This window comes from Taudactylus pleione, unplaced genomic scaffold (genome assembly GCF_031769625.1).
Source record: "Taudactylus pleione unplaced genomic scaffold, aTauple2 ptg000077l, whole genome shotgun sequence".
NCBI lineage: Eukaryota > Metazoa > Chordata > Amphibia > Anura > Myobatrachidae > Taudactylus > Taudactylus pleione.
In genome coordinates, this window is record NW_028284479.1 from 1034603 (window position 1) to 1062517 (window position 27915).

At 42.4% G+C, this 27915-nt stretch overlaps 1 protein-coding gene across 1 annotated transcript in view; it reads left to right on the forward strand.

The window, feature by feature from the left end:
- Positions 1-11770: 11770 nt before the first annotated feature.
- Positions 11771-27915, forward strand: part of LOC148532412 (uncharacterized) — a 157897-nt gene continuing 141752 nt past the window's right edge. Inside the window, exon 1 of the mRNA XM_088467826.1 lies at positions 11771-11834. Coding sequence (XP_088323952.1) covers positions 11771-11834 — 64 coding nt within the window. The remainder of the gene's footprint in view (positions 11835-27915) is intronic.

Genomic DNA, 27915 nt, shown 5'->3' on the forward strand with positions numbered 1-27915 from the left:
TGGCCTAGTGACTCGGTAGCAGCTTACCGTTTACTTTACACAAAGCAGGTGCATGGGTTGTTATTTTTGTTAGGGTTCGGCCCCCAACGTGATTATAGCATTCAGTAATCAATGTGTGTGATCTGTTAGGCTTATTTGAACATTATAATTGAACCACATAATCTTGGCTAGATTGTGATTGTGAGCTGGTGGGTGAGTGAACGAAATCAACTGGAACATAAAGGGTACTTTGCTGCCCCCTATCAGTTGAGAAGTAGTCAAAAAGGGATTGCTGAGCGGAAGCAGCCTTTACTTCCGTAGGTGAGTGGAAGCGTCTAGAGGTCCTCCATAAGGTTTGCGAATACGCCTTTTTTCCAAGACGTTCGCAGGTAAGTGAAAGTATCTTGACTGTCTTTCACCAGTTTAAATCTTTATTGAAAAACGTAGGAGTTGTCTCAGAATGGGAGCCACGCAAACAATAGAGATGTTAGACAATGATGTGCTGCTAATGGAAGCGCCATTTGGATCGGCCTGTCGTATTATGCATACTAAGTACGGTACTTATGCAATAAGGTATTGTGATGTATGGTTTAAAATGACGATGAAGAGTGTTAGACTGTTTCCCAGAATTGGTAGTTTTGATAAAGATGTATTAGATAATGTCCGGGATCACATCAGTCTGATGCGCTCCCGAGAGAAAAAGGTCAAATATTATGAATGTTTAAAGTTGTGGAAGCATGAAGGGGATGCGTGGCTTAAAAATGCGCAAGCGACGCAAACTAGCGTTGCGAGCGCATTGCCAGAGAATACATCCACCACGCTGCATTGCAATGCGGGCGAGCCGCAAAATGGCGGGCACATGCATTAAGGTAGCATTGCGGAAGGTATTGCCAGCAGTTCACGTGCACCACCCCCACCTTATGTGGATGGAGGTGCAAGTACAGTTATCAAAAATACCCATAAAAATGTAACAAGCAATTTGTACCCTCTCTTAAGCAACTATAAAGAAAATGTTCATGATGTGGATGATGAGCCTATTGTAATGTCTGCCATTTCCCATGCTGTACAAATGATAGATGCTACACCACGACAGTCACGAGTGGTGCCGCCATCTCCATCGGTAACAGCAAGGGAAGTGCTAACACCCTCTGCACCCGTGGAGGAAGTTGTTAATACCATACGTAGCAGCAACAGATTAAACCCCCAGCCAGGTAACAAGGTCAAAGATAGCAGCGCTACCGGTCTGCATCTCATTCGGACAATAACTGTTCCGAATGGAAATGCAGATGCGAACGGTGTAGTGCCCACGAGGGAGTGGTAATGCATTGTCCTTGGACAAGAGCAGAACTAAATTCCATCATAAATGATTTCCCCGATCCCAAAAAGGAACTAGCCAAGTGTCAGAGATTTTTGAGGAATTTGGGTAGTTCTCATGGGCCAACTAATAAAGATTGGTGTGTGGTGTTAAGGGCCTGTCTACCACGCAATACCGACGTGACAAAATTTATCACAGATTGTGTATTGGATGGTGACGTTCCCTTAACGGACCAAGTAAACCAAGGCAACATTTCCTGCATTGTAACTCAATTGGGTATATATTTTCACGTAGTAGTTAACTGGAACAAAATTTTCACCATAAAGCAAAAGGAGAGTGAATCTGCAGAAGATTATTGCGACCGGGCTCTGCAGGCTATCACCCAGTACACTGGGATAGAAGATATTACATATAGCACTCACCACAGGGGAATGATAGTCACGGGACTCATGGACTGTCTTAAGGAAAACTTAAAGACTCAGGTTCAGACCTCACAACCTGGCTGGAGGGGAGTCACAATAGATACACTCATAGAATCTGCCATAGAACATGAGAAGAACATCTCAAAGAAGAGAGAGACCCAGAGCGAAAAACTAATGGCTGTCAGTATTCAAGCTCTGGAAGCAATGCAGCCAACAGACACGCTTGCATTAACACAGACACCTACACCTGAACAGTTATATGCCCTCACTAATCCCATGCAACAGCAAACACAGCTCTGTTCTACTAACCCTACACAACCACAGGTCCCACACTACTCACAAACTTCATATCCCCCACAATACCCTTACCCTTCCTATCCTTACCCATATCCACCACCTTTACCCTTTGCTCAAACCTTACACAACACGTGTCTTCACCCGATCCACAAACATGTTTTAATTGTAAACAAACAGGACACTTAAGTAGAAACTGTACAGTAAAAAGAGTAGGAACCCCAAATCAGGGAAGACCTGGACATCCCCATAAGGGATATGCACAGAGACCAGCAAATGTCCAGCAGGCACAAGCTCCAATTGTGGCCGTAAATGCTTTATTGGAGAATGGTAGCCAACGCTAGGGGTCAGGTCATACCTGTAGTCTACAGATAGTCAGGTTAACGGGAAGTACTAGGGAAGAACCGGTCATGATGGTTGATGTAGCTGGTACTGAATATCCTTTTCTTGTAGACACAGGGGCGACCAGGTCAGTGATAAAATCTCCCGGTAATTTACAGGTGACCAACGAGACAGTACTAACAATGGGTGTAACAGGTAAAGTGGAACATTATCCTTTAACAAAGTCCACAGAGGTTACTATTGGTCCTTTGCATACCAGGCATTCTTTTCTTTTGGCTGCTGCGGCTCCTACTAACTTGCTGGGCAGAGACTTGTTATGTAAGATGGGATGTGTTATATATTGCACCCCTGATGGTGTATTTTTAATATCCCCGAGAAAGTTGCGCACGAGGTGTGGGATATGTTGGACACTCCCCAAAGGATAATTTATCATTCTACCAGTTTAAATGAAAATCCATCCCAGATAGATCAAATGTTGTCCCAAATTCCAGATTTCCTTTGGACTAAGGATGGACAGGACACTGGATTAATGGCAAACGTAAGACCCGTAATGGTAAATTTGAAAAGCGGTAGGCAAGCTCCAAAAATTCCCCAGTACCCACTAAAACAGGAGGTAGAATTAGAGGTTTTTCCAATAATTCAACGATTATTGCAACAGGGAATTTTAGTCCATACAGCTAGTGTAGCCAACAGTCCCATCTTTCCGGTGAAAAAGAGTGGTGGGAGGGGTTATAGGCTGGTACAAGACCTTAGAGGTGTTAATAAGGTCGTAGAGAGCCAATTCCCCGTAGTGCCAAATCCAGCTGTCATCCTGATGCAGATCTGACCAAATGCAACCCATTTCACTGTCATTGACCTCTGCTCTGCTTTCTTCTCTGTGCCTCTCCACCCTGTCAGTATCTATTCGCATTTACATACAGAGGTGTGCAATATACATGGACACGGTTGCCCCAAGGTTTCATAGACAGCCCCAGTATCTTTTCCCAGGCATTGCATGACTGTTTACAATCTTCTCAACCTGCCAATGGATCTGTTCTAATTCAATATGTGGACGATTTATTGCTGTGTTCTGATTCATTTATGTCATGTTTGAATGATACTAAACTTTTGTTGCTTCATCTCTCGCATACAGGACACAAGGTGGCTAAGGACAAACTACAGCCGTGCCAATCCAGAGTAAAATATTTGGGACATTGCTTAACCCAGGGGTTAAGACATCTCACAAATGATAGAATCCAGGCCATACAGAACATGACACTGCCGCAGAATCAACAGCAAATTCATACCTTCTTGGGAATGTGTGGATACTGTAGAATGTGGATCCCAGGTTTTTCTATTTTGGCCTTGCCTTTACAGGACTTAATCTCTTCCTCAAAGCCCAATCATATCATACACACAGAGGAATCAGAACAGGTTTTCCTTAATCTTAAGGATAGTCTGACAAAAGCACCTGCATTCGGAATACCTGATTATGAAAAACCTTTTGATTTGTATTGTACGGAAGCCGATGGTTGTGCTGCAGGTGTCCTTACACAAAAACATGGTGATGCCAGTAGGCCCGTAGCATACTACAGTGCCCAATTGGACACTGTGGCAAGATCACTCCCCACCTGTTTGACAAGTGTAGCAGCTACCGCTCTATTGGTGAGTAAAAGTGAGGATGTAGTATTGGGCCATGATATGATTGCCTACACTCCCCATGCTGTATCTGCTCTGCTGAACTCTGCTCAAACCAGACAAGTCTCTTTGGCTAGGTTTACCAAATGGGAACTAGCTCTAATCGCACCTGCAAACATCACTGTTAACGTTGCAGCACGCTGAATCCAGCAACATATTTACCATATGTACAACATGATGTACAAAGGATGAAGGAGACGATTTGCTGGCGGAGGGTGAGTTCAGCGGACATAATGATACACACGATTGTATGGAATATCTGAATCAGACCTTTACTGCTAGACCTGACATACACGACACACCTTTAGAGAATGTAGATGTGACTTTTTACATGGATGGGAGTTGTCATAGACAAACAGATGCAGGTGAATTATGTACAGGTTATGCTATTGTAAATGACACATACATCATAGAAGCTAAACCTCTTGGTCCTCCTCACTCAGCCCAGGTGGCAGAGTTAGTAGCACTAACTAGAGCGTGTGAACTGGCAGCAGGCAAATCTGCTAACATTTACACTGACTCAAGGTACGCGTTCAGGGTGATGCATGATTTCGGGGCTCTATGGCGTCTGAGAAATTTTATGACAGCAGCAGGCACACCAGTTGCACATTCCCGACACATAAAACATCTTTTAGAAGCAATCCAACTGCCCAAAGCGGTGGAAGTAATCAAGTGTAAAGCCCATACATGTAAGGATGACCCGGTGTCACTGGGCAACAACAGATCCGACGGACAAGGTAAGCCAGTAGCCCCCAAGGCATATTACCCCAACCTGGCTGAGGCAGCACACGGTCTGACTCATCTGGGAAAGCAAGGTATGTGCAAGTTGGTGAGAGCATACTGGTGCGCACCAGGTTTTTCTTCACAAGCAGAAAAGATAGCAACGTCCTGTCTGACCTGCTTGAGGAAGAACATAGGGAAAGCGATCCCTACCGAACCATCCCACATTCCACCGACTGATGGACCTTTCCAGGTGATACAAATTGATTTCATCCAATTACCACCCTGCAGGAATCTTAAGTATGTTTTAGTGTGCACAGACGTATTTTCTAACTGGGTTGAGGCCTAGCCAGCGGCCACTAATACTGCTGCGTTTACTGCCAAGAAAATAGTTCAGGAATGTGTATGCAGGTATGGTATCCCTAAAACCATTGAGAGTGACAGGGGTACTCATTTTACAGGTGATGTTTTTCAAAATATGTGTAAGCTGATGGGTATTAATAGTCGTCTTCACACCCCCTACCGACCGCAAGCCAGTGCCAAGGTAGAGAGGATGAACGGGACTATTAAAAATAAGCTAAGTAAAATCATGGCAGAGACTGGACTAGGATGGCCAGAAGCTTTACCTTTGGTCCTACATAGTATAAGGACTACTCGTAGACCCCCTCTAAATCTGTCCCCATTTGAAATACTGTTCGGTAGACAACCTTATTTGATTATAAGTCCACAGGAAGACTTGAAGGTAAACAACGAGGTAACTGTAAAGTATCTTATATCAATGAGTAAGCAGTTAAAGCAACAGCAGCAGAAACTGAAATTGTTGTTCAATGATATGCCTGAAACGAACTGTCATGATGTTGAACCAGGAGAATATGTTATGATCAGAAATTTCTTGCGTTCAGGTTGTTTGACTGATCGGTGGGAAGGTCCGTAGCAGGTGCTGCTGACAAGTACTACATCTTTTAAGGTGGCTGAGAGAGATACCTGGGTCCATTCCACTCACTGCAAAAAGGTCAACCAACCGGTGGAGAAACAAGTCGGAGACAAGGCTGATAGCGTGGACCTGTCACTCGTGAGCTTGTTCCGGGAGGATTGAAAAGGTCGTAGTGAGATACCTGAACTAAAAGAAATCTGCAGGTCTTGTTGTGGCAATGGATGGGCCCGCTGTGTTCATTTTCATGTTCACTTTTAGAGTCTTCACCATCCTGGTCAGTTCGGGAATGTCCGGTATCTGTGAAGGGGGACCGTTTGTGGAGAGGGGAGTTGATGGCAGTGCTGATGGAGTGGAGTCAGATGGAGTGCAATGCCAACCAGGGGAGTGTCTGAACAATCTTAGTACTGTTATTGTTAAGAGAGCTGTTATTCCAGATACTCGGGGACGGTGTGGAGGTTTATCGTCTGAAGATTCCTGTATTTGTGAGCTTTGTGGGTCCCTAGTTGATGAGAATTGTATCGAATGGTGCCAGCCTAAATATAACCCGTACTGGGGTGGGTATCCTTTAGAAGATTATCATAGCATGGTAGGCAAAGTGTTAAATCAAACTGATTGCTGGGTGTGTTCACATGTGCCACCGGGACAGCATAATGTAGGGTTGGTGCCAATTCCGCTGAATATCACGGAAATTTTAGAATTACAAAAAGGGAAAACATTGGATGGAAAATTCCTCTCTTTCAAACCACCTCAATGCAAACTCTATCAATTCCAACTAGATAGATCACTTTTGTGTTTAAACATAACCAACCCCAATAAACCCGGGAGTTGGGAAGTGACAGGGAATAATCAGACGATGACTTTCTCACAAAGAGCTGATAATGAGTCCATAAACCATGATCTGCTACGCTTAATTAAATCTAGTGGGAGACATTTTAGGTACCAGTATGCATTGAGTTCCACCAAAGAAATTATTGGTAAAGTGCCAGATGGTTATTGTTCTAAAATAATACAGCCAGAAACATGCCTGTACCAGATGGAAGACCCAGAAATAGGATTGTTTGCAAGGGAAATGTGCTTAATGATAATGATGCAATACCATTCCTTATGTTCTCCCTGATAATGTATATTTTATATGTGGAAGAAAAGCGTATAAGTGGCTCTCCCAGAGTTCCGAAGGTTTGTGTTACCTGGGAAGAGTAGTCCCAGAAGTTATGACCCTCACACATGTTGAAATGCTTGGTATACATAAAAACACACCATCACCATATCTTCACATGCAATATGAACACAGAGGCAAACAAAATATAATACCTGGTGATGTGCATAAAGCCACTCAGTTAATTAGTGAGACAACTGACTTTCAAGTTTTAGTCGCACTGGATCCCACCAGGATCGCTCAGAGTACATTAAATTTTAGATATATTCAGGAACTTGCTAAATTGATAGATAATATCACCGAGATGTACGATGACACATTCAGGTCTACAGGGAGAGAATTGCAAGCGTACAAGAAAGAACTGGTGCAACACAGGCTAGTGTTAAATTATTTAACTGCTGTTACTGGAGGGTACTTTCTGAACTTTGGCCTCCCAATTTGGAGTAAAATGTTGCACCTATGTCACCAATGATACCAGCGACCCCAAGGAGGTGATAGACCGAAGGATGGATGAAATTCTGCAGCTAAAATGGGAATTTCGTAAGAACCATAATGCTTCAGTGGCTGAAGTAGGGGAGAAGATAGAAGGATGGGTTTCATGGCTGAACCCAGTGAAATGGTTCTCAGGTTTAGGGGAATGAGTCCAGGAAGTGATTGCCAGCATAGGCAAATTCTTAATCCTTATACTGATTGTCATCATAATAATTGGCATATGTGTCCGGTGTGTTCCTATTGTGTTGAAGTGTGGAAAATGTAAAAATAGAGTAAAACAAAAGAACAAAATTATGATGGTGGTCAGTATGAATACCAAGGTAAATACAGAACTGCATTACAACCCTGAACTAGGAAATACCATCATTTAATGTATTATATTTAGACCTGCATAGAATTTATTATTGAAATGTTATTTTAAAACACCTCAGATAATGTAAAGTCTCAAATTTCCCCTTCAAGACTGCCTTTATAGGATTGGTGTATCCTCACACCTTTCAAATGATCTTCCAAGATCTGCGGTGTGCGTATAATAGTAGTTTTATGTCCCCACTCAGAAACACATTATTGATGGATTAAGAACCACCTTGTGCCATCCCATCATAGCACTAAATAGTATATAAATGTAAGCCTAAAGATTGTATTTTAAAATCAGATTGTGATAGCATGTTGTTCGCTATCAAAGGGTGGACTTTCGAAGCTGGATTATTGGCTGAGACAAGATCAGTTTAAAATTGGATCGCAGCGACGCCATCTTGCGACTGGCTGCAAGACGCCATCTTGGAAATGAAATCGCAAGACGCCATTTTGCGAATGGCCGCCCAAGTGCCATTTTAGATAAACTCACACTTTAGTACATGTGGCAATATTACTATTAGCATCATGCGATTGCATCTTACACCATTTCTCATACACACATTAATACGCACAATTGCGCATTTAACTAGTCGCATATTAGTGAATACATAAGATCCTGTATGAAAACGCCGAATATTAGCTTCATGCACACGCATCTGCCCCAAGTTAACTAGCATCTTTACATCAAACCCCACATACTCACACATTACATATTCACATACAAGGTTCCATAAGCTTTAAGGTATAAGATTCAAGTATGCACATTTACTATAATTGCTATGAAATAAAGATTATTTTGTAACTAAGGTTTTATATGTGATAAGTAAGCCATGTTTGGCATTGTACTGATGCGTACTGTCTCAGCAGTATTCCGGTAACATCGATGTAGAGATCGCAACAGGCATTCTCAATTTATGGACCGCAGAGACTTCAAGCAACAAAATGTACCTTACATGACCAACTGTTAGGATTTGCATGAGGCGGGAAACCAGAGACCACCAGTTGTTAGAGGCTGGACTGTGTCTATTTGAACCAACCTGTTAGATGCCTTGTAACATATGCCCTCTCCTTTAGGACCAATGGTATTAGCAACAAACTTCTCTATTGTGTTGTCTATTTCTGGGGGGTATAAATATGTGTGCTCTGACCCTGGGTTTCTAGTCTTCGTGCTGAATGCTGATTGACGAGGGGTTTCTTGCTGATGCCTACATCTGGTCCAGAGCGCTGCGTATGTATAACTGTACTTGGGTTTGTATAATTCCTTTGCGCTAAATTGTACTTATAACTAGTGTGTAACTGACTGTACTTTTACTTGAATAATACTTTGTGCTTTGGAACCACAGGTTCTAGGTCTGGAGTCTTTGTTTTATGTATAACTGCGTACGCAAAATAGCGTCATCCTTAGAGGTTTATAGGCAGGATATCAGAAGGTATAGGCAGGGGTGTATAGAGGTTCAAAAGCAGTATCGTTAACCCCAACCACTCCATTAAACATCCCAGACCAATTGCCACCTCCCTGTGAAGTTTTTATCCAAATCCATCCAGTGGAAATCCCAGAATACGCTCCCCAGGTCAAAGTTCCTCATCCCCCTAATATACCTTCTGGGCTGGGATGCAATGTTACCACTCTGTGAAGTTTTTGTCCAAATCCATCCAGTGGAAAACTCAGAACTGGCTCCCCGGGACAAACCTCTAAGTTTGTTTCATCCCAATCAGTGCAGGGGTGTCCGAATGCATAATCGAACAAACAGACAAGCAAACAGACCAGTACATTTTATATAGGAGATATATGCCAAAAATATACCTTTATTCTGCGCCTATAGGTACAAGTCAGCTGCTCCTCTCTGTGAGACCCTTGTTAGAGAGGGCCTACCAAAATAACATTAAAAAACAAACCACCAGAGGGTGCTTATCAATAGAACTGGTATACTCTGTTTACTAGCTGATGACTGACAAAGATTAAATTTTTCCATGGGGCATCTAGTGCTTAGAAGTTACAAACCTTCCCCAACAAACAAAATACCAATGGTGCTGCACCCAAAATACAGTAGATGATACCATAGGGCTATAAACCCAATACACTACAATTTGAAATATTTTTTTTTTTTTACATTTTGTTTTATATAAATCACACTTTTCACAATACAAATTACATCACAATTAGTTGCAGACATTCCACTCAAGGTATAAGATTCTTCCACCCTTATACTAGGGTTCAGATTCCGATTGTGTAATCTTATAGTGGATCTCAGAGTCTCTTTACTCTATGCATTTGTTTGTTCCAGGGTATGATGTCTTAATTATGTATGCATGCGTATGCATCACAGTGCATGTGCAAACTAGTCCAAGCGATCAGGAAGCGTTCGCTCGCTGAGGATAGCCACCTCGCTACAATGAGTGACAGGATGAGCCGTTTGTGGGTGGTGACAGGGGATGGTCGATGGAAACGGGGGAGTGGTGTTGCGAATGCAGGCTTGCCTGAGCATCTTAAGTCCGTTTCAGAGGCGTGCATAATTAAGACGCAGCGTCATAGTAGACGTCACTAGGCTGAATTTTACACTGAAGCAATCGCAGTGCTTGTGGTAGGGTATGGTCAACCACAAGTGCTGCGTTCGCTTCCGATGGTACTCGATGTTACTGATGGTTGCATACACATCCTGGAGATGATGTGCATAAGTGGGCATCTGTATACACACCGCAATCACATGCCAAGACATAGTGGGCGTGGTAATGCCTTGCCGTGCGATCGCCTGCCTTGCTGTGGGTTTGCCGGATTTGCATACAGTGGCTGCATGCGAACACATCTAGTGAGCGGGTCTGAATCGAGCCCTTAGAGCCTACATGCTTTGCAGTCAGTCAACTTACCAATTGAGCCACCTGCTACTATAGTGAAAGCCTGTGAATTCTAACTATATCAAGCTACTACACATTCTTATTAATCTAATATACAGTCATACCTGGGATTGAAACTGGAATGGAAAGGAATGTTCCCAGAGTGACGAGAGTGGCCAGACCCCTTGTGACCATGACAATTTTTGACGGGGAGGGGGCATTTTCCATCTTGCCCTGGGCGCCAAATACCCTAGTTACGCCTCTGTTGTATATGCTTTCACAAATCTAAATATCACTCTAAACAGAGATTGTTTCTAGTGGTCCAATTACCAGTAATGCACTGTATTTACATTTAGTAACGCCATATATACAGTGGATATCTGTCCAATCCTATACATAATTACCAATAATGCAGTGTTTAAAATTAACATTGTTATATAATCAATTAATATCTACCCAATCATATACATTATTACCAATAATACACTGTGTTTACAATTAATGGTGGTATTTACATTGTATTTGTATATAACTATTCTTATTAATAGATCTCCATATTATGCAATTTTTATATCAAACTATAAATATTACACAATTAATATAGAATGAAAACAATATCTTAACTGTAGTCATTATTTTGGAGCGTTTTACTACTTCCTGTGATCCAAGTTGTGACTCTGCAAGTTCTAGGAAAAAAAATGTGTTGTGAGCTGGAGTGTGTAGAATTTCCCTGATTCCAAATGCTTGCTCACCTCATTTCCTGTCTTAATGTTATTGGTGAAGCATGTCTACGTGGATTTCAACTTCTTTCATATTAATGCAGGCTTAATCAGATCTTTAGTATAGAAGAAAGAGATCTATTTCAAAAGTTGGTATGTAAAAACACTATTATCTGACTTATAAAATTACTATATTGTCAGGTTACCCAGAATGCACTGCAGATGAACTCCATTTTCTTTCCCATAATGCATTGAGGTTTTTCCCGCAATGCATCGGCACCAGCCAATAGAAAAAAGCCAGATGGCTGTTGCTGGGTAGATTAGTGGTTACTAGTAATTGGAAGACTAGGAACAATTATTGTTTAGAGTGATATTTATAAAGTGGATACCACTTTTTACCTGAGGAATGTTTGGACCTTCTCTGGTTTGTCATTGAAGTCAATGCTCATTGTGATATTTATGAACAAATACATTCTTAAGAACAGCCAGTGAATTGTCTGAATTCTGAAGAAGCACATCTATATGGACGAAATGTGCTGGGTATTGAGTGTCATTGTCCATGTGCTAACTGAGTGGATCCTGCCTCGAGCTCAGGGTAAGAGTGCTGGCAGGAATCAGTTTCATTTCTCTTATTAGCAATATTGGATTAGCTATAAGCAAATTTAAAAGTTTGGGTATGATTTTATCAAGAATATAACATTTTTTATATCAACTAATAACTGGCCATTGGGCCTTTATTTTTGGGTGATTCGGTGGAGGGCTGTACTTTCAGATTGTATAGGTGCACCAACTCTCACTATTGGGATACCAATGAGGACAATGAGGAAGAATGAACCTGTTTAATAACTCTAGTCTGGACACTGTTTCAAAAAGACACTTTTATTCATCATTTGAATTCTTACCAGTACACTTATGATATCACATATGGTATAGCACCCTCTGTTTTTTATATTTTGTAATATTTTTTATTATTATTATTTATTTATATGGCGCTACAAGTGTTCCGCAGCGCCTTACAAAGTACATAAAAAATAGGTAACCAGCGACTTACAATACAATACACTACAAAGCAGGACACGGACAAGGATAATAAACATTGCTATATTAGTGACCTTTACACCCACATAAGCAGCCAAGTGTTAGTTGCCCTAGTGGGGAGTAAGCGAAAAATGAAAATAGAGTAGGGAGAAGCACAAGAGGAGGAAGTAATCAATTGGCTGAAAGACAGCGTGTATTAAGTGAACAAAGAGGGTGGACAGAAGAGTGATGGGAGATGAGATCAGATGTAAATGAGAGAGGAATGGGTGAGGGCTTTGTAAGTGAGTGTGAGAACCTTGAATTGGGTGCTGAAATGGAAGGAGAGCCAGTGGAGGGCTTGTAGGAGAAGGGAGGCAGATGTAGAGCATTTGGAGAGGAAGATGAGCCGAGCAAGAGCATTGAGCACAGACTGGAGAGAAGAGAGATGGGATTTGGGGAGGCTAGATAGGAGGAGGTTACAGTAGTCCAATCTGGAGATGACTAGTGAGTGTATGAGGGTTTTGGTAGCATCCTGGGTGAGAAAGGGTCAGATCTTGGAAATATTCTTGAGATGGAAACGATAGAACTGTGAGAGGTTCTGAATATGTTGTTTGAAGGAGAGGGAAGAGTCCAGGATGACTCCAAGACAGAACACTTTGGGACTAGATGAGATAGTTATGCCATCTATTGATAAAGAAATAGTGGAAAATGAGGTTATGTGGGAGGGTATATATATATATATATATATATATATACAGTATATGTATGTATTTATAGACTCAACACAGTAAATGGACGGCACCACGCTGAGACTAGCGTTATCTGGTCATCGTTTCAGAGCTGCTGCTCTTTTATCAAGACCAGCAGCTCTGAAACATTGACCAGATAATGTTAGTCACAGCATGGTGCTTATTTGATATAAGCCAGGAGTACCGTCCATTTTTTGGGTGGCGTCCATTGTAACAACAGCTGTCCTTTTACACAGGAGTGCTGGGCACTACAAGGACTATGTGTGTGTGTGTGTGTGTATATATATATATATATATATATATATAGATAGATAGATAGATAGATAGATAGATATATTTAGTTGGGCTTACTAGGACAGGCAGTAGAGGCAGCATACTTAATAGTGCATACCCTCCAGCCATCCTGCTTTCGGCACTTTGTCACCATCCCACCCACAGGACTAGATGTAGCACTCTCTCAGCACTTCACTGCAGCCCTATAGGGGTGAACAGATACTGCGTGTATGCGCATGTCATCTAAACAGTGCGTTGGTAATTCTGAAAAGCCTTAGGGCAGCCCAGCTGCTTGGGGAGCACTGGGCTTGCCCCCAGAGTAATGGAAACAAACCACACCCCTTTTGATGCTAGGCCATGTCCATTTTTTGACACGTGCCTTCAGTGTGTGCTTGTATACTCCCATATACTGAAAGGTATGATAATATAAAAATGGAGGCATACTGTGTTTGTGGGAGTTACATAACAAAGATGTCTTGTATAATTTGCACCATTACGGACTCTTCCTTTAGTATTTTGAAATATGACAGCCCCTCTATCCCAGGTCAAAATACAGGCAGACTTAGCGTGTCAATATACAAATAAGCAAATCCCAGATCAGCACATAGGAACCACCACCAGGTTTATCTACTGAGCCGATAAAATAAATCATAAAGTCCAATATTAATAATAAATAGAACTAATAAGTAAACTCAAAACATGTTAGGCTGCTGCCAGGTTCAGCTGCCAACTGTTTGCTGGCATGTACTTAGTAATAAAATTAGTTTAAATATTTTTCTAGTAGTGGTTCTTAGGTGCAGGTTTTACTTACATTGTTGCTAGATATAGACATTGAGACCCCTCATGCAGGAACCTCATATATCCTGGTATGTACCTGTATGTGCCTGGTTTCCAACATATGTCACTGTAACAAAGTACTATTGGGGTCTGGTAACCGATACGATTATTGTGCAGGAGGAGTTGTCAAAATGTAAGATGACCTACTAAGTAACCATAATGCTCTGTGCAGGAGAGGAGTTTTGGTTACTAAAGTTTGCATCTTTTAAATAAATTCATTATTGTTTTTATGAGATGGCCTTGCGGCAAATTTATCTACATGTACTGCCCTGGCACCTGTATAGATTTTGCATCGCATCTGTATTAAACACCCCAGTATTTGGGGGAACCACTGGTACCTATGCCTCACCCATGACCAGCCTGAGCAGAGTGAGAGAGTAAGTGATGTGCACCATACACTATGATATTGTACACAATTTCCACCCAGTACCAGGGAGTTTACACACCTTACAGGTCCCTCGCACTGCCTCTACCATCTCCTGTTCTTTCAGACTCTTCAGGTAACTCATCTATGCATCGCTCTTCATCATCCCCACCAGGTGAAGAGCTGGTGGTTTTCGTCAGCAGCCTGATATAAGGGAAGTTGGGTCATACTGTGGTCAGCCTATATATAACATGAAAGGTGTAGACAGGGATTTGCTCTTTTTAAACTAAATAGTAACAGTGCAGAGCAGAGAGACGTTAATTTAATAATCCATTCACCAGAGCATAGGTAAGATTCAAAGGGCAGTATAATAAGCTGTCTTCCTCTGTCAGCCCCCTGATGTCACTGAAGTAGAAAACCTTGTTGAGGTAAATCACTTAAAATCCCCCCTAAGTGTGCCACTGCTCAGTGTGATTGTGTAATGGACACAAGGTAATCACTAAAAGTAATTGCAGGCAGGTAGAGCTACTAGTTTTTAGTCAGACTACAGTAGCTTAGTGCATTGTTTGCTTCTAGACATGCTTAAGTACACATCTGTATGAGTAGCAATAATTTGACATTTACTGACACATTTTATTCAATTTGAAAAGTGCCAGATCCCACCACTCATCTAAAAGGAAGAAGCTTCATATGGATAAGTGAGTCAATTCAACTTGTATTTGAATGAATCACACAAACTTTCATTCACCCCATAAAGCAATATTTTAAATGCTTAAAACTAAAAAAACGCACCAGGTTTTTGGGTCTTTTTGCTATATGTTTATGAAGTTTTATAAATAGCTTAAGTTATTAATGGTAACCAGGGAGAAACTAGGCATTTGTGGACCCCTAGGAACATTTTTGAAAGAGCCCCAATGTACTGCTCATTGGCGAAAAACTAAAAAAATAAACATGAGGCTTTGACAGGTAAGCTACACACCCTGCATCTTTAATAGTTACGCTCTTGAAGGTTCCTGTTAGCCTCTGTAACTTTAGAAGTTTGGAGGTAAGTGAGATTCCCTTGTATGAATTGGTGTCCCTGTGCTTGTTGCTGCATGAGTCATGGTTTCTATGAGATCATGTGGCTATGTCTCCTTACCCCCTTTGGAGGGAATCAGTATGATTAACCCCCCTCTAAGTGCCTAAACCTAACCCCCCCTAACCCCCCCTTCCCCGCAGCCTAACCCTAAGTCTCCTGGGAGGGTGCCTAACCCTAACCTCCCCCTGGGGGTGCCTAACCCTGGCCCCCTTCTCCCCTTGCCTAACCTTAACCTCCCGGGGGGTGCCTAACCCTAAGTCCCCCCCGGGTGCCCCTAACATAACCCTCCCCCCCCGGCGGCTATCCGCGCCCGGCACCTGGCTTACCTTCAATTGGTAAGCCGGGTGTCGGGCTCCCGGCGTAGGTCTAATGACAGGCATCAGGATTTCGACGCTGGTTATTAGACACTTGCCGGGATTAGACAGTCGGGATGCCGACGGTCGGCATTTACACCGTCCGCATCCCATCTGCATCCCCTTGGGGGGCATGTTCTTTCTTGTACCTGTATTCTTTACCTTGCATAGGAACCCCAGTCCTGTGTTGCCACAGCAGACAATTCCTGCTAAGACTTCACACCTTGCCTCTGTAATGTCATTGGGAATGTGCTGAACTTACATTTCACCTCCATGGCCTCCCAAGGAGTTAGTAGGCATGTTTACACAAATGCTCCAGGCGTGGTATTACAGAAGTGCTCATTTATTTTATTTAACATTTCTTTTGCCCAGAATAATACACCCTATAAATATTTTATTGTATTCTAATTGTGCTAATTTGTTAATAAATTATTAATCATGTTACTGTCTATATAACATAATCTTATAATGAGTACTTTGTAGACTATAGTATATGAAAGAAATATAACCTCAGCTTTGTAAACATGGCTGAGTCCATTGGAGATGAGCAGTGTCTTCTATCCATCAAGAGTCCAGAATGGGATGTGCAGTCTTTAAACTTGTTTGGTATTTTGCATTGAAAGATTTTGGAAGGAATTGGTTAGAGCTTTTCTGGTGACATATGGCAATAGCTTGCAATGAGGTAGAAAGTGAATTTACAGACAATGTGAAATATCTTAATGCCTAGCATGGAATATGGTACTGTCGCAATTTAATGAATATAAAAGATGGGTTTTGTTTTTGTATACTATATAGTACAGTATACTGGTCTTTTAATAGGAGTTTACCTTTGCTTGCAGCTTCTGCATCTGCAGTGCATGGGTATCGCCATCTTGGTGCTGCTCATTTAACAACCTCCAACTAACTGGATTCCAGCTGCCCCGGGCCTCAGCCTGTCTGCTCTGAAAGCACCTTATTTAAACCTGAATCTGCTCTATTACCAGTGGCAGAATAACTTCTCTACTTGGTGTCCATCATCTGGTTCCTGGCTCAGCTCTGTTCCAGTATCTGACTCCCGCTGTCAGCTACAACTTACTAGGTTAAGACATCTGCCTTATGCTGTCTGCTACACCTTACCAAGACAAGTCATCTACCTTACACTGTCTACTACAGCTTACCAGGACAAGTAATCTGTCTCCAGTTATCCGCTATAACTGATCAGGACAAGTCATGTGTCTCTGGCTGTCTGATATGGTCCGTAAGGGCCTTCTGTTCCCTGTGCCCAACCCAGACCTCTGAACATAGTACTATTAGAGCCAACTCAGTGATCAGCTCGTGCTGTCTCCTTGGCTCCCAGTCAGCTACCCACACCTGCTCCATATCCTGACCCACGTCCATTCATCTATAGGCTGTCTGCATGAGGAAGAGTGTCCCAAAGCCTCCCAGCAATAATCCATTCTCCTATCAATTAAGCCAGCCCTAGAGTTACTGACCCGAGTCAATAAAATTTCAGAAGTGTGACAGTTTGTTCTGGCCCAATGGATCCTGCAGGAGAACGAACCTCAAGGGTGGACTTAGTACAAAATCCCAGAAGGTGTGAATCATTATTTGGTGCTACTACTAAACAAGTTAGTTTGCTGATCAAAAGGAGTACATCCGCCAATATAGTGATTTCTTCTGGCGTCTCACACAGGGCCTGATTCAGAGCCGGACGCTCTGACCAGAGCGCTCGCTCTGAATCAGGGCCCTCCTACCTGAAAATGGAGCGGCCTCTTGGACGCTCGCATAGCTGTGGGTGACCACCCACAGCTATAGCGAGCGTCCATGATGATGGTCGCGATGGTCAAGACCATCGCGACCATCGGGCTTGCGACGAGATCCTGCGGTAGGGTCTCGCTGCCGCAAGCCCAGGAGTGATTTTGGCTCTATCAGAGCCAAAATCACTCCCACTGACATCACTAGTGATGTCAGTGGGGCCGGACCCAGATGGTAGGCGTTCCCATGGGAACGCCTCCGTCTGGCAGCCACGCCCCCGGCACGCCCACCAAAGGGGGTGTGCTGTCAGTCACCATCGACAGCATGCCCCCTTTGGTGCGAGACCTGGAGCGACAGAGAGCCCGTCGCTAGCCGGGTCTCGAGCATGCGCACGACGGAGCTCCCTCCATCGTGCGCATGCGCAGTAGGGCACCATTGACCCACTTGCGAGCGTCCTGCGCTCGCGAGCGGGTCTGAATCAGGCCCACAGTACAAATAAAAGCACAGAGAATGAGTTGACCATAATAAGGTTTAAAACATACTCGTGACCAGCACGTGGCATAATTGAGTCTACCCGTTTGCATGACCAAGGTGCAATTGTCCCAATTTTTCCTTTTTATGATGCACTGCTGTAAAAGTCCAATTGCGTCATAAAATTTTGATAATTGCTTCAGAGTCATAAATACCAGTTAAACTCTGGTAACTAAAGATTAATAACAAAGCTTACGCACCAGTGTTATGGTATTTAAAACCATAAAGCATTGTAAAAATTAATAAATACCTAGTAGCTTCAACCATTAGGAAGTACTAAAATAGTGCAGTAGCCAAGAGAAAAGTAAACCATGTTTACAATAGTGGGAGAACTTACTGAAAAGTATACCAAAATAATTGTGATTAATCCTGGTCTGTTTTTCTGCCCATCCATACAATCTGGAGGTCAACATCAATAATTATTTGAAGGCAATGGTTAAGCAATCATTCCCATCTAGACCTGTTCAGCATTTTACAGTACTTCTTCCCAATGCATTTTTTGAAGTTTAATAATGTATATTTACAGCAATGCAGCTGAGATTATTACATACAAAACAGAAAGGAATGCGTTTCTGTGGCTTGTCATTGGTCAGCTGCTACTTTAACCTCTTCGTAAACACATTCCTAAGTACTGGACCACCCCTTACTTGCGCAAAAGAAGGACAGTTGACTTACCGTCTTGATTGACTGTGAATGTTTGCCTAAACAAAACAGAAATAACAATACAAAAAAAACATTAAATATTTAAAAAGACAGAGTTATACCCATTCTATTGTACCAAAGCATAGTTTTGTGCCTGTATTTAACTGTTCTAATAGTTGGGCTTTAGTACTTTACATCTGAAAATATTTATATAAAATTGTTAAGTCCTCCTAAATTTCCTAAGGAGACCAGTTCACAGAAAGACATAATTAAACATGAAGCTTGTTTGTTGTATAGTACTAAGTTACCTAGTATTGATAAGATTAAACATGTTGTGTTCCATCAACACTGCATAAAAGATGAAAGAAATACCTTTTTATATGACATGAGATTTCCTCTTTAATGTTTTATGGTTCATGTCACTCAAGCACTGATAAGAGACGTATTATCATGATCTAGTAATCAGTTGCATTTTGAATTGTTTTTATATATTGTTTTGACTTCTGTATGTCAATTTCAATAATGAAGTTATACAAATGTTTAATAAATTAAATTATATGGGTCTAAGTTATTACAAGGGTATATTTGTAGCAAACCTATTTTTTTCAATCTGTCCCTAAAAAGATGTCAATAAATTGTATTTGTGGACTGTGCACCTCCATATATGGGACAGCACATGTACTTTGCATTTGATAATGAGCAGATTTGGGGGGAAGTGTGCCACAAGAGAGAACACTGCCACCCCCAATCTTAGTTAGAGCGATAGTAGATGTAGCCTACCGTGGGATGCTTCCTAGCTCTTTAATAGCGCCCCATAAACCCGAACAATTTCCCCAAATTAATAGCATTCTCAGTCAGTGCCAGAGCAGGATGAAACTGCACCCTGTGCTGGCCACGCACTGAACACTGGACATCATGATGTCACACCTGGAGGGCGGGGTCACCACCACTGGGAAGTACAGCACTGACCAGAGCATTCTCAGGATTTCCTGGGGATATAGCCATGCATGCACAAGGGGATGACAGGGCTGTTCTACAGCCCCAGCCCATTTCTGATTTATCAGGGTATTACTGAAACCTGGTTGTTACCCACTCCTTCCTGCTTCATATAGGCCTATTTCTCTCCTGAATGTAAACTATAAACTGTTCATGAATATTCTGGCAGAGTGCCTGAAAATAATATTTTTCTTTACTATTGCTCCGGATCAAACCAGCTTTATTTGGGTCCGCAGCCCTGTTGCCAATATTGGAAGATTCCTTACCTTGGCTGACTCTCAGTGGTACCCAAGTTTTTACTGGATGCCAAAAAATCTTTTGGAATGGGCACCTGGGACCACCTGTTTGAGATGCTCCAGGGCTTTGGTTTATCAGATTCTTATTATATATACTTACTGTATTTCGCACTCTATATACTAAGCCTTACACAATAGTCCTCACCAATAATCTTTCCCCTTCTTTTTGTATACAATAGGCACAAGTCAGGATTGCCCCCAATCCACCAGCATCTGCTGGTCAGTACGGGCGACCCGCAGATCGCCTGTACACATGCTGCAGGGACCTGCCAATGAGTGACAGCTCAACTGGGTGGGCAAATTTAAATGCGCATCCAGTTGTGACATCAAGCCTGGCACATCGAGCAGACAACTAGACTGTCAACCTAGTGTGCACCCAGCTTTAGAAGCTGATTTGCTGCTTTGGGCAACTTTTCCACTTTATATCTCTCCAAGGCTTGATACATCTCCCCCTTAATATTGAAGAGATTATTAAAGTGTTCCATGAAATGGGGCAGATATATACAGTATATTGCTTACCACACCGAATTCATGAGAACATTTGAAGGTGTTTGAATCCACTGAGTGGTGTTTATTGTGGGAGGTGTCATTGCTGATACAAATTGTGATGGTGGGTTGTCATTGGGAATAATCTCTCCAAATATATCTCCAAAGAAACATTTGGGGGAGATGTATCAAGCTTTGGTGAGTAATAAAGTGGAGTAATGTATTTGCCCAACGCAACCAAACAGCTTCTGTAATTCATTTACCATAGTCTTTGGAATGACAGAAGCTGATTGGTTTCTTTGGGCAACTACTCCATGTTATCTTGGAGACTTGATACATCTCCCCTATAATGTGGCTACAAAACTGGAGTTTCAGAAAGAACTGGATGAGATTACCGCTGGGTATGACTCAGAAGATAGGTTATAAAATGACTCATCATAATTGCAATTTGATGCCAAATATGGTGACTAATTTTTTGAGGAAAGACGTTGATAACCTGATTGTGGTGTTGAATACTGGGTCCAATAACCATAAACAAAGAAGCTGCTAAAAGGTAAGCAGAAAGGAAAACTTGTATGTTGTTCTGTAGAATCTAGTCCAGTTTCCTGGCCTCCAGTGTGCACAATCCATCTATTACATGTAACTAGTTACTCATTTTCCTCAATGGTTATAGATAGCAGACAACCTCATAAATTGAAACGAACTTGATATATGGATTGCTCCTGGCATATTACTCACTGTCATTAACCAGCCATTTGCAGTCAGTACTTGCTGGGTGTTTTCTTTTGTAGTCATGCAAAAATATGGTTAATTGTCTCTATTGGGAAAAGCACCAGAAACAAATGATGATCTGTATATCTGAGATCTGATATTTCAATTTATCTAGTTGGGAGTCCAAATCCTATGTGCCTTTTTGCTGTAGACCTTATAGTATTTGCAGTCCCATGAGATATTATTTGTTTGGAAGTTTAAATTTCTGCACGGAATATCATTTTATTACAAGCCAGTGCTCATTGTTATTTGTTGAGGAAAATGTACAGATGTCATAGCATGAGATGATCAGTATATTTGTTTGTAAGAAAAATAACACAGTATTTTCAGTACAGGATTTAGAGGTGTATTTTTGTTGATCAGTGTATGTGAATAAGAACCTATTAACTTGAGGGTGCTGGGCTCGTAACATATTAGGGATGTGCAGGGGAATTACACTGGGTGAATTAAGGTTATGTAAATAGTCCACTAAATAACAGTCAATACACTGGGCCAGAGTGTATAATGTGTTAAATGTGTTGCACAGTTGTTTGATGCTGGTGGCGGTGAGTCCACACGTGGTAGAGCTTAACCGGGTCTTAGGTTTTTTAAACCAGGCAGAACAGCATGTAGCATAAGACACAGGCAGGGGCGCCAAGAGGAGGATGGAACGGGTACTGCTTACCCGGGTCTGGACCGGTTGGAGAAGCACATCAGGCAGAGAGAAACAGGAGACTGCTGCTGCCGAGTGGCAGCAGTCTCTCTCCCCAGTCCAGCGCACAATGTTGTGTGCTGTGCTGCGGAGGATCTAGGGAGGCAGCTGCCACTGAGCAGCAGCAGCCTCCACACTCTCCTTGCAAGTGTTAAAGGGAGGTGGGTGATGGCACTGATCGCTGCTCCCACCTGGATCTGCCCCCTGCCAATGGGGACAAATCTGCCTCCTTCCCACATTGTACATTCAATTAGATTCTTTGGAAGGGATGTGGCCACGCCTCCTCGATTTGGTCATGCCTCCTCATAGTACTCTGGTCCGTCAATGCTCTTGACAGCAAAGGGATATAACAGGTGTACAAATAGTAGTATTGATGCAGCCTGGAGCATTAGGGTATCGCTGGGCGTTGTAGTGCGTCGGGTGCCAGAGTAGTAAAAATATCGGCGGATAGTAGCGCTATGTCTCTTCAGGAGTTTCAGAGGTGTGTCCATTTACTTGGAGCACCAGGGAGGAAAGAAGCTTGAATAAGGAGTGCCTGCGTAGTAGCGCATGTCGTAAGTGGTCAGGCCCCCTTCTGAGCTCCGGCAGGTACCAAGTTACATGTATGCCCTGAGGATGGAGGCAGCGCAGGATTGCTCCGCATCCAACTTCTATAATGTGTAAGCATATCAGCATGAATAGGTTATCAGTCACATATCTGTCCTTGCAGGGTGAGTTTAGGGTAAGTGGACACAGGGTAACTGATATAGAGTTAGTGGCAAATTGTGCATAATTTACACAGAAAAAATGCAGATTGCATATTTTTTACATATACGCTGAGCCGTAAGCATCACAAGATGCATTTGGTACAGCATCGGCAGTTTATGCGTCAGACTTACGCCAAGTGCAAAAATACTATTAAATAGCATATATATGTCCATATGCTGACCTCAAAAGATGTGCCAGGCTCAGCTTTAGTAGCATATGCACCACATTTATGCACCTTGAACAAACATATATACAGTATATACGTATAGCGTGAAGTGCACCTTATTACGGAATGTAGAGAGGAATGCAGCACATCTCGCATTTCTCAATATAGAGTACATGCAAATAACAAAGGCTCATAGGACATCCTATTCTACATAAATATACAGATGTAACTGGATGCTGCATATTTTGAATTCCTACCACATCCCCTTTGGGGACAATTTGAGTTTGGGGGTGATTCAATTCAAAGCGATGCTTAATAGCCCCAGGAAAGAGTTCCCTGAGCTATTCTATTGACCACGCTGTTAAGTCCGACTAGAACCATTTAAGTTGGAGAATGACAGGGTGTTTAGACACGGTAACCGGCATTCCCTGACTAAAGTGCTGGCCGAGAAGCTATTATCGCCGTGCTAAACTGGAAAACAGCATCACAGTTGGCATTTAAGTCAGAGTGTGCAAGCAGAAATCCTGTAATCAGACTTAACAGCACGGTCAATTGAATTGCTCCAGGAACTCTTTCCCGGTGCTATTCAGCCTTGGGCTGAATTGAATTGCCCCCTTTAATTGGAAAATAATTATTACTGCTTTATCATATATGAATTGATTATAAATTTATTGGCAATTGACAATTGTATGTGTCTGTCTCACTCTAACCAATAAATACTTTTAGACATACATTATTAACACCTTATTAAGTATACATTATGTATTCTGCTGTCACTGCATCACTAGGTCAGGATATAGTCAGCATCCACGGTCAGAACTCCGCCGCTCACTATGCCAACAACTATAAATGGTAAGTATTAGGGGGAGAGTAAGGGTTAGGCTGCAGGGGGGAGGGCTATGGTTAGTCTGTGGGAGGGTAGGGTTGGGGTTAGGGTTAGCCTTAGAATACTTACCGAAAATTCTGCTGCCGGCATTCTGACCTCCGGAATGCCGTACCCAACCCACTAGGTCCTCACATTGTTTACCCTTTGTCACAAATGGTGCCTGCGAGTTAACTGTCTCAGGTGGTGATCGGGATTCAATGGAGACCGGCATGACTGGATCCACAGATGACATAGATGGCTCTATTTGCAAGATTTGTATAGCAGTGGAAACTGCCTTTGATGATAAATGACAGGAACTTGGAGGAACCAGACTGGGACCGGCAGGAAGACTTGTTGAGTTGAACTGATGAACTAGGAACTTGACTCTGGACTGGAACAACGTGGATAGAACTGATATGACAGGAACTTGACTCTGGACTGGAATAACGTGGATAGAACGGATATGACAGGAACTTGACTCTGGACTGGAATAACGTGACAATGGCTGAAGGGAAATCAGGTAATGCTGAGATGAGGGTTAAACAGGGTGATCTGGAAATGCTGTGACAAAGGTTGGAACTCAGGTGCAGGCTGGATTGGATAATTGGGAATTACAGGTTCAGGAAGGAATGGGTAGGTTTGGGATTTAGGTTCAGGGAGGGAGTGGGTAGGTGGAAGGAGCAGGAGTTGATCCACACCAGGAAGCACGATGCAGGTTTGCAGGGCGCCAGGGACCAACCAGGAGTAGGGCTAGCAGAGCACAGGACTAAGGTCAGGAGCACAGGAACTCACTATTAGCTGAAGCTAGCAGGATGTCAGGATTGACAGGTATTGCTGTAGCTGGTTTTCAGGATGCACCAGGGGTTGCTGTAGTAGGTTTTCTGGATAGCACCAGGGGTTGCTGTAGCAGGTTTTCTGGATAGCACCAAGGGTTGCTGTAGCAGGTTTCAGGGATTCACTAGAATACAGAACAGCACGAAGCATACACCACGGAAGTAACGAGATGTTCAGGCCCAGAATGCTATCAAGGGAGGATATATATATCCTGGGTCTGGCAGCAATTGGAGGATACGGATAGGTGGTCTGGCAGTAGCATTCTGAGTGGTGGAAGGCACAACATGCAGAGGGAGTATTCATCTCTGCAGCACTGAGTCAGAACTACACCTGTGATTCCAATCAGGGCTAGCAGTGTTCACAGACAGGAAAGGACCCAGGTGAAATAATCACTGTGGAAGGAATGCATAGAGAAGTGTTGCAGCAGTATGATCAGAACAGATCCTCCAGGCAAATTCCACACACAGATCCATGGAGATAGCTGGCAGTGGTAAGTCAACAGGCAAAAGGTGAAAACTAGACAGGTTCGTGACACCCTTTTCCCTAAGACTTCATTCAGTAAATTTAATTACATTTAAACTCTACAAATTAAGTTCAAGGAAGACAGTGAGCTGTGAACAAAAATCATATTTTATATATATATATATATATATATATATATATATATATATCCACAGACCCGTCACTCCTTTTAAATCAAACAAATGCTCTGGTGCCCTCCAGGTTTGTGAGTCACAGCCAAATGTAGAGAATCCAATAAGGAGGCACTCTGGAGACTTTGCAGCATATAGTAAGATCGTCCTTTATTTCCTACGTTTCGGGAGTTACCCCGTCGTCAGGGACAAGCAGAATGTACACAGAATACTAACACAACATTAAATACCCTCACCAATAATCAATTAACACTGTTAATCATCTCACCTGTGGGACGCCAGCCGACAAGATGCCCAGCAGCGCAGCCAGACAGCACGTTGCCGTCTAGTGACGTCATCAGCCCTCGCCCCCCCCACGTGAGCGCAAACTCTGGTTGCCAAGCAACCAACAACAACTTAGTAAAACATGTTAAAAACCTACAACAAACCTCTCCGTATCAAACGGAGTTTAATTAAACAATTTGTAAAAGCATTGGACAAGTCAGGCGATTGTCTCACGTATATTTGTCGAACATTTCCATCTCTTAGTATTGAAAAATTAAAGGCAGGAATTGACAGCCCACAGATATCGAAACTGGTGAAGGATCCAAATTTTACCACATCTATGACTGAAACCGAATCTGAAGCATGGCTGAGTTATGTGTCTGTCATTCAAAATTTTTTAGGCAATCACAAGGCAGACAACTATCATGAATTAGTCCACAACATGCTAAAATGTTTCGAGAAAGTAGGTGCCAACATATTAAAGCACATTTTTTTGTACAGCCATTTAGATCACTTCCCGTCCAATCTAGAAGATTTAATCGAAGAACAGGGTGAACGGTTCCACCAGGATATTCAGGTAATGGGAAAAAAAATATCAAGGAAGGTGGAATAGTTACATGATGGCCGATTACTGTTGAAGTCTGCAGACGGACTGCTCGCAACAAGAATACAAAAGAAAATTCTACAAAAAACGGTTCTCATAGCTTCCTAACACTTATGTATGTAATTATCCTGTGTCTTTTTATAAACTTTTTCCGAAACTTAATTTTTCCGAAATTTAATCAGAATAAAAAAAAAATCTTTTAAACTATTTTTAACAGTGTTTCTTTTTTTTTTTTAATATTAAAGACATATGCATATCTCAAAAAATAGAGCCAGTTGAAAAATAAGCATGGCAAATTCATGATCAGGAGCACAAAATTAATCAGAATCGACTCTTAAATTTGTGGTGACGGATTGACTGTACTCCAGTGTTATAAAGACTACTGACCCTAATAGGATGGTTACCAGACAATACAGCACCAAATAAGGTATCTGCAGTCATGTTAGGGTTAGGCACTTACCTTAGGGTTAGGCGCTAGAAGGGACGGTTAGGGTCAGGCACCAAGGGGTGGGTAAGGGTTAGGGTGAAGATTAGGGTAGAAAAAAACAACTACAATGTGTCAACCATTTATGTGTTGACCATTTCTGTGTCGACCTAATGACCATGTTGACCTTCTGTACCTGTCAACCTTTTTACTAGTCGACCTTTAGTGTGTCAACCTTCAAACCCTGTCAACCTGTTGCCTGTCTAACTTCCATTGTATACCCAAACATTATCTACCTTTTTACTGTAGACCTAATGATCCACACCCGTGACAGGAGCCGATTGGTTGGTACTTTATCTCTGTCCACTTTATCTCTCTCCAAGGCTTAGTACATAGACCCCTTAGGTCCTTACCTGAGATCTGTTGCTACCTACGCCATTACTGTTGTTACCACTGTTAACCCTATAACTACTGCTACTACTGATGTGGTATCCAGTCTATAGATAGACAGTTAAAAGGTCAACAATGTCAAGATAGACACCAGATGTTAGACAGGCAATAGGCCGACAGGGACAAGAGGTTGACACACTAAAGGTCAACATGGAAGAAGGATGACAGGTATAAATTGTCAACAGGGTCAAAGGGTTGACACTCAAATTGTCGACACTTTTTTTTTTAGGGTTAGGCTTAGGCACTTTCTGGATGGTTAGGGTTAGGCACTTACCCCAAGGGATGGGGTTAGGCACTTATCCTGATGGTTAGGTTTAGGCACTTACCCCAAGGGATAGGGTTAGGCACTTATCCTGATGGTTAGGTTTAGGCACCAGGAGGGAGGATTAGGCACTTACTGGAAGGTTAGAGTTAGGCACTAGAAGGGACAGTTAGGGTCGGGCATCTACCCGACAGTTAGGGTTAGGCACCAAGGGGAGAGTTAGGGTTAGGATGAAGATTAGAGTTAGAAAACAAAAAAATGTGTCGGCCACTTTTGTGATGACCTTTTGTCCCTGTAGATCATTTGTACCTGTCGACCATCTTCCATGTAGACATTTAGTTTGTTGACCTTTTGTCCCTGTCGACCTATTGCCTGTCTAACATCTGGCGTCTATCTAGATATTGTCAACTTTTTAACTGTCTGTCTGTTATACCACACCCTACTGCTGTCACTCCTACAGGTATGTACGCTGCTGTTACTAAATAAACCCACCATCCTCGTTAAGGACACCTGTATGAACTAAAATCCATTTCACATGCTGCTGACACCTATTGTAACCAAATAGGTTCTACCAATAAGTTATACTAAT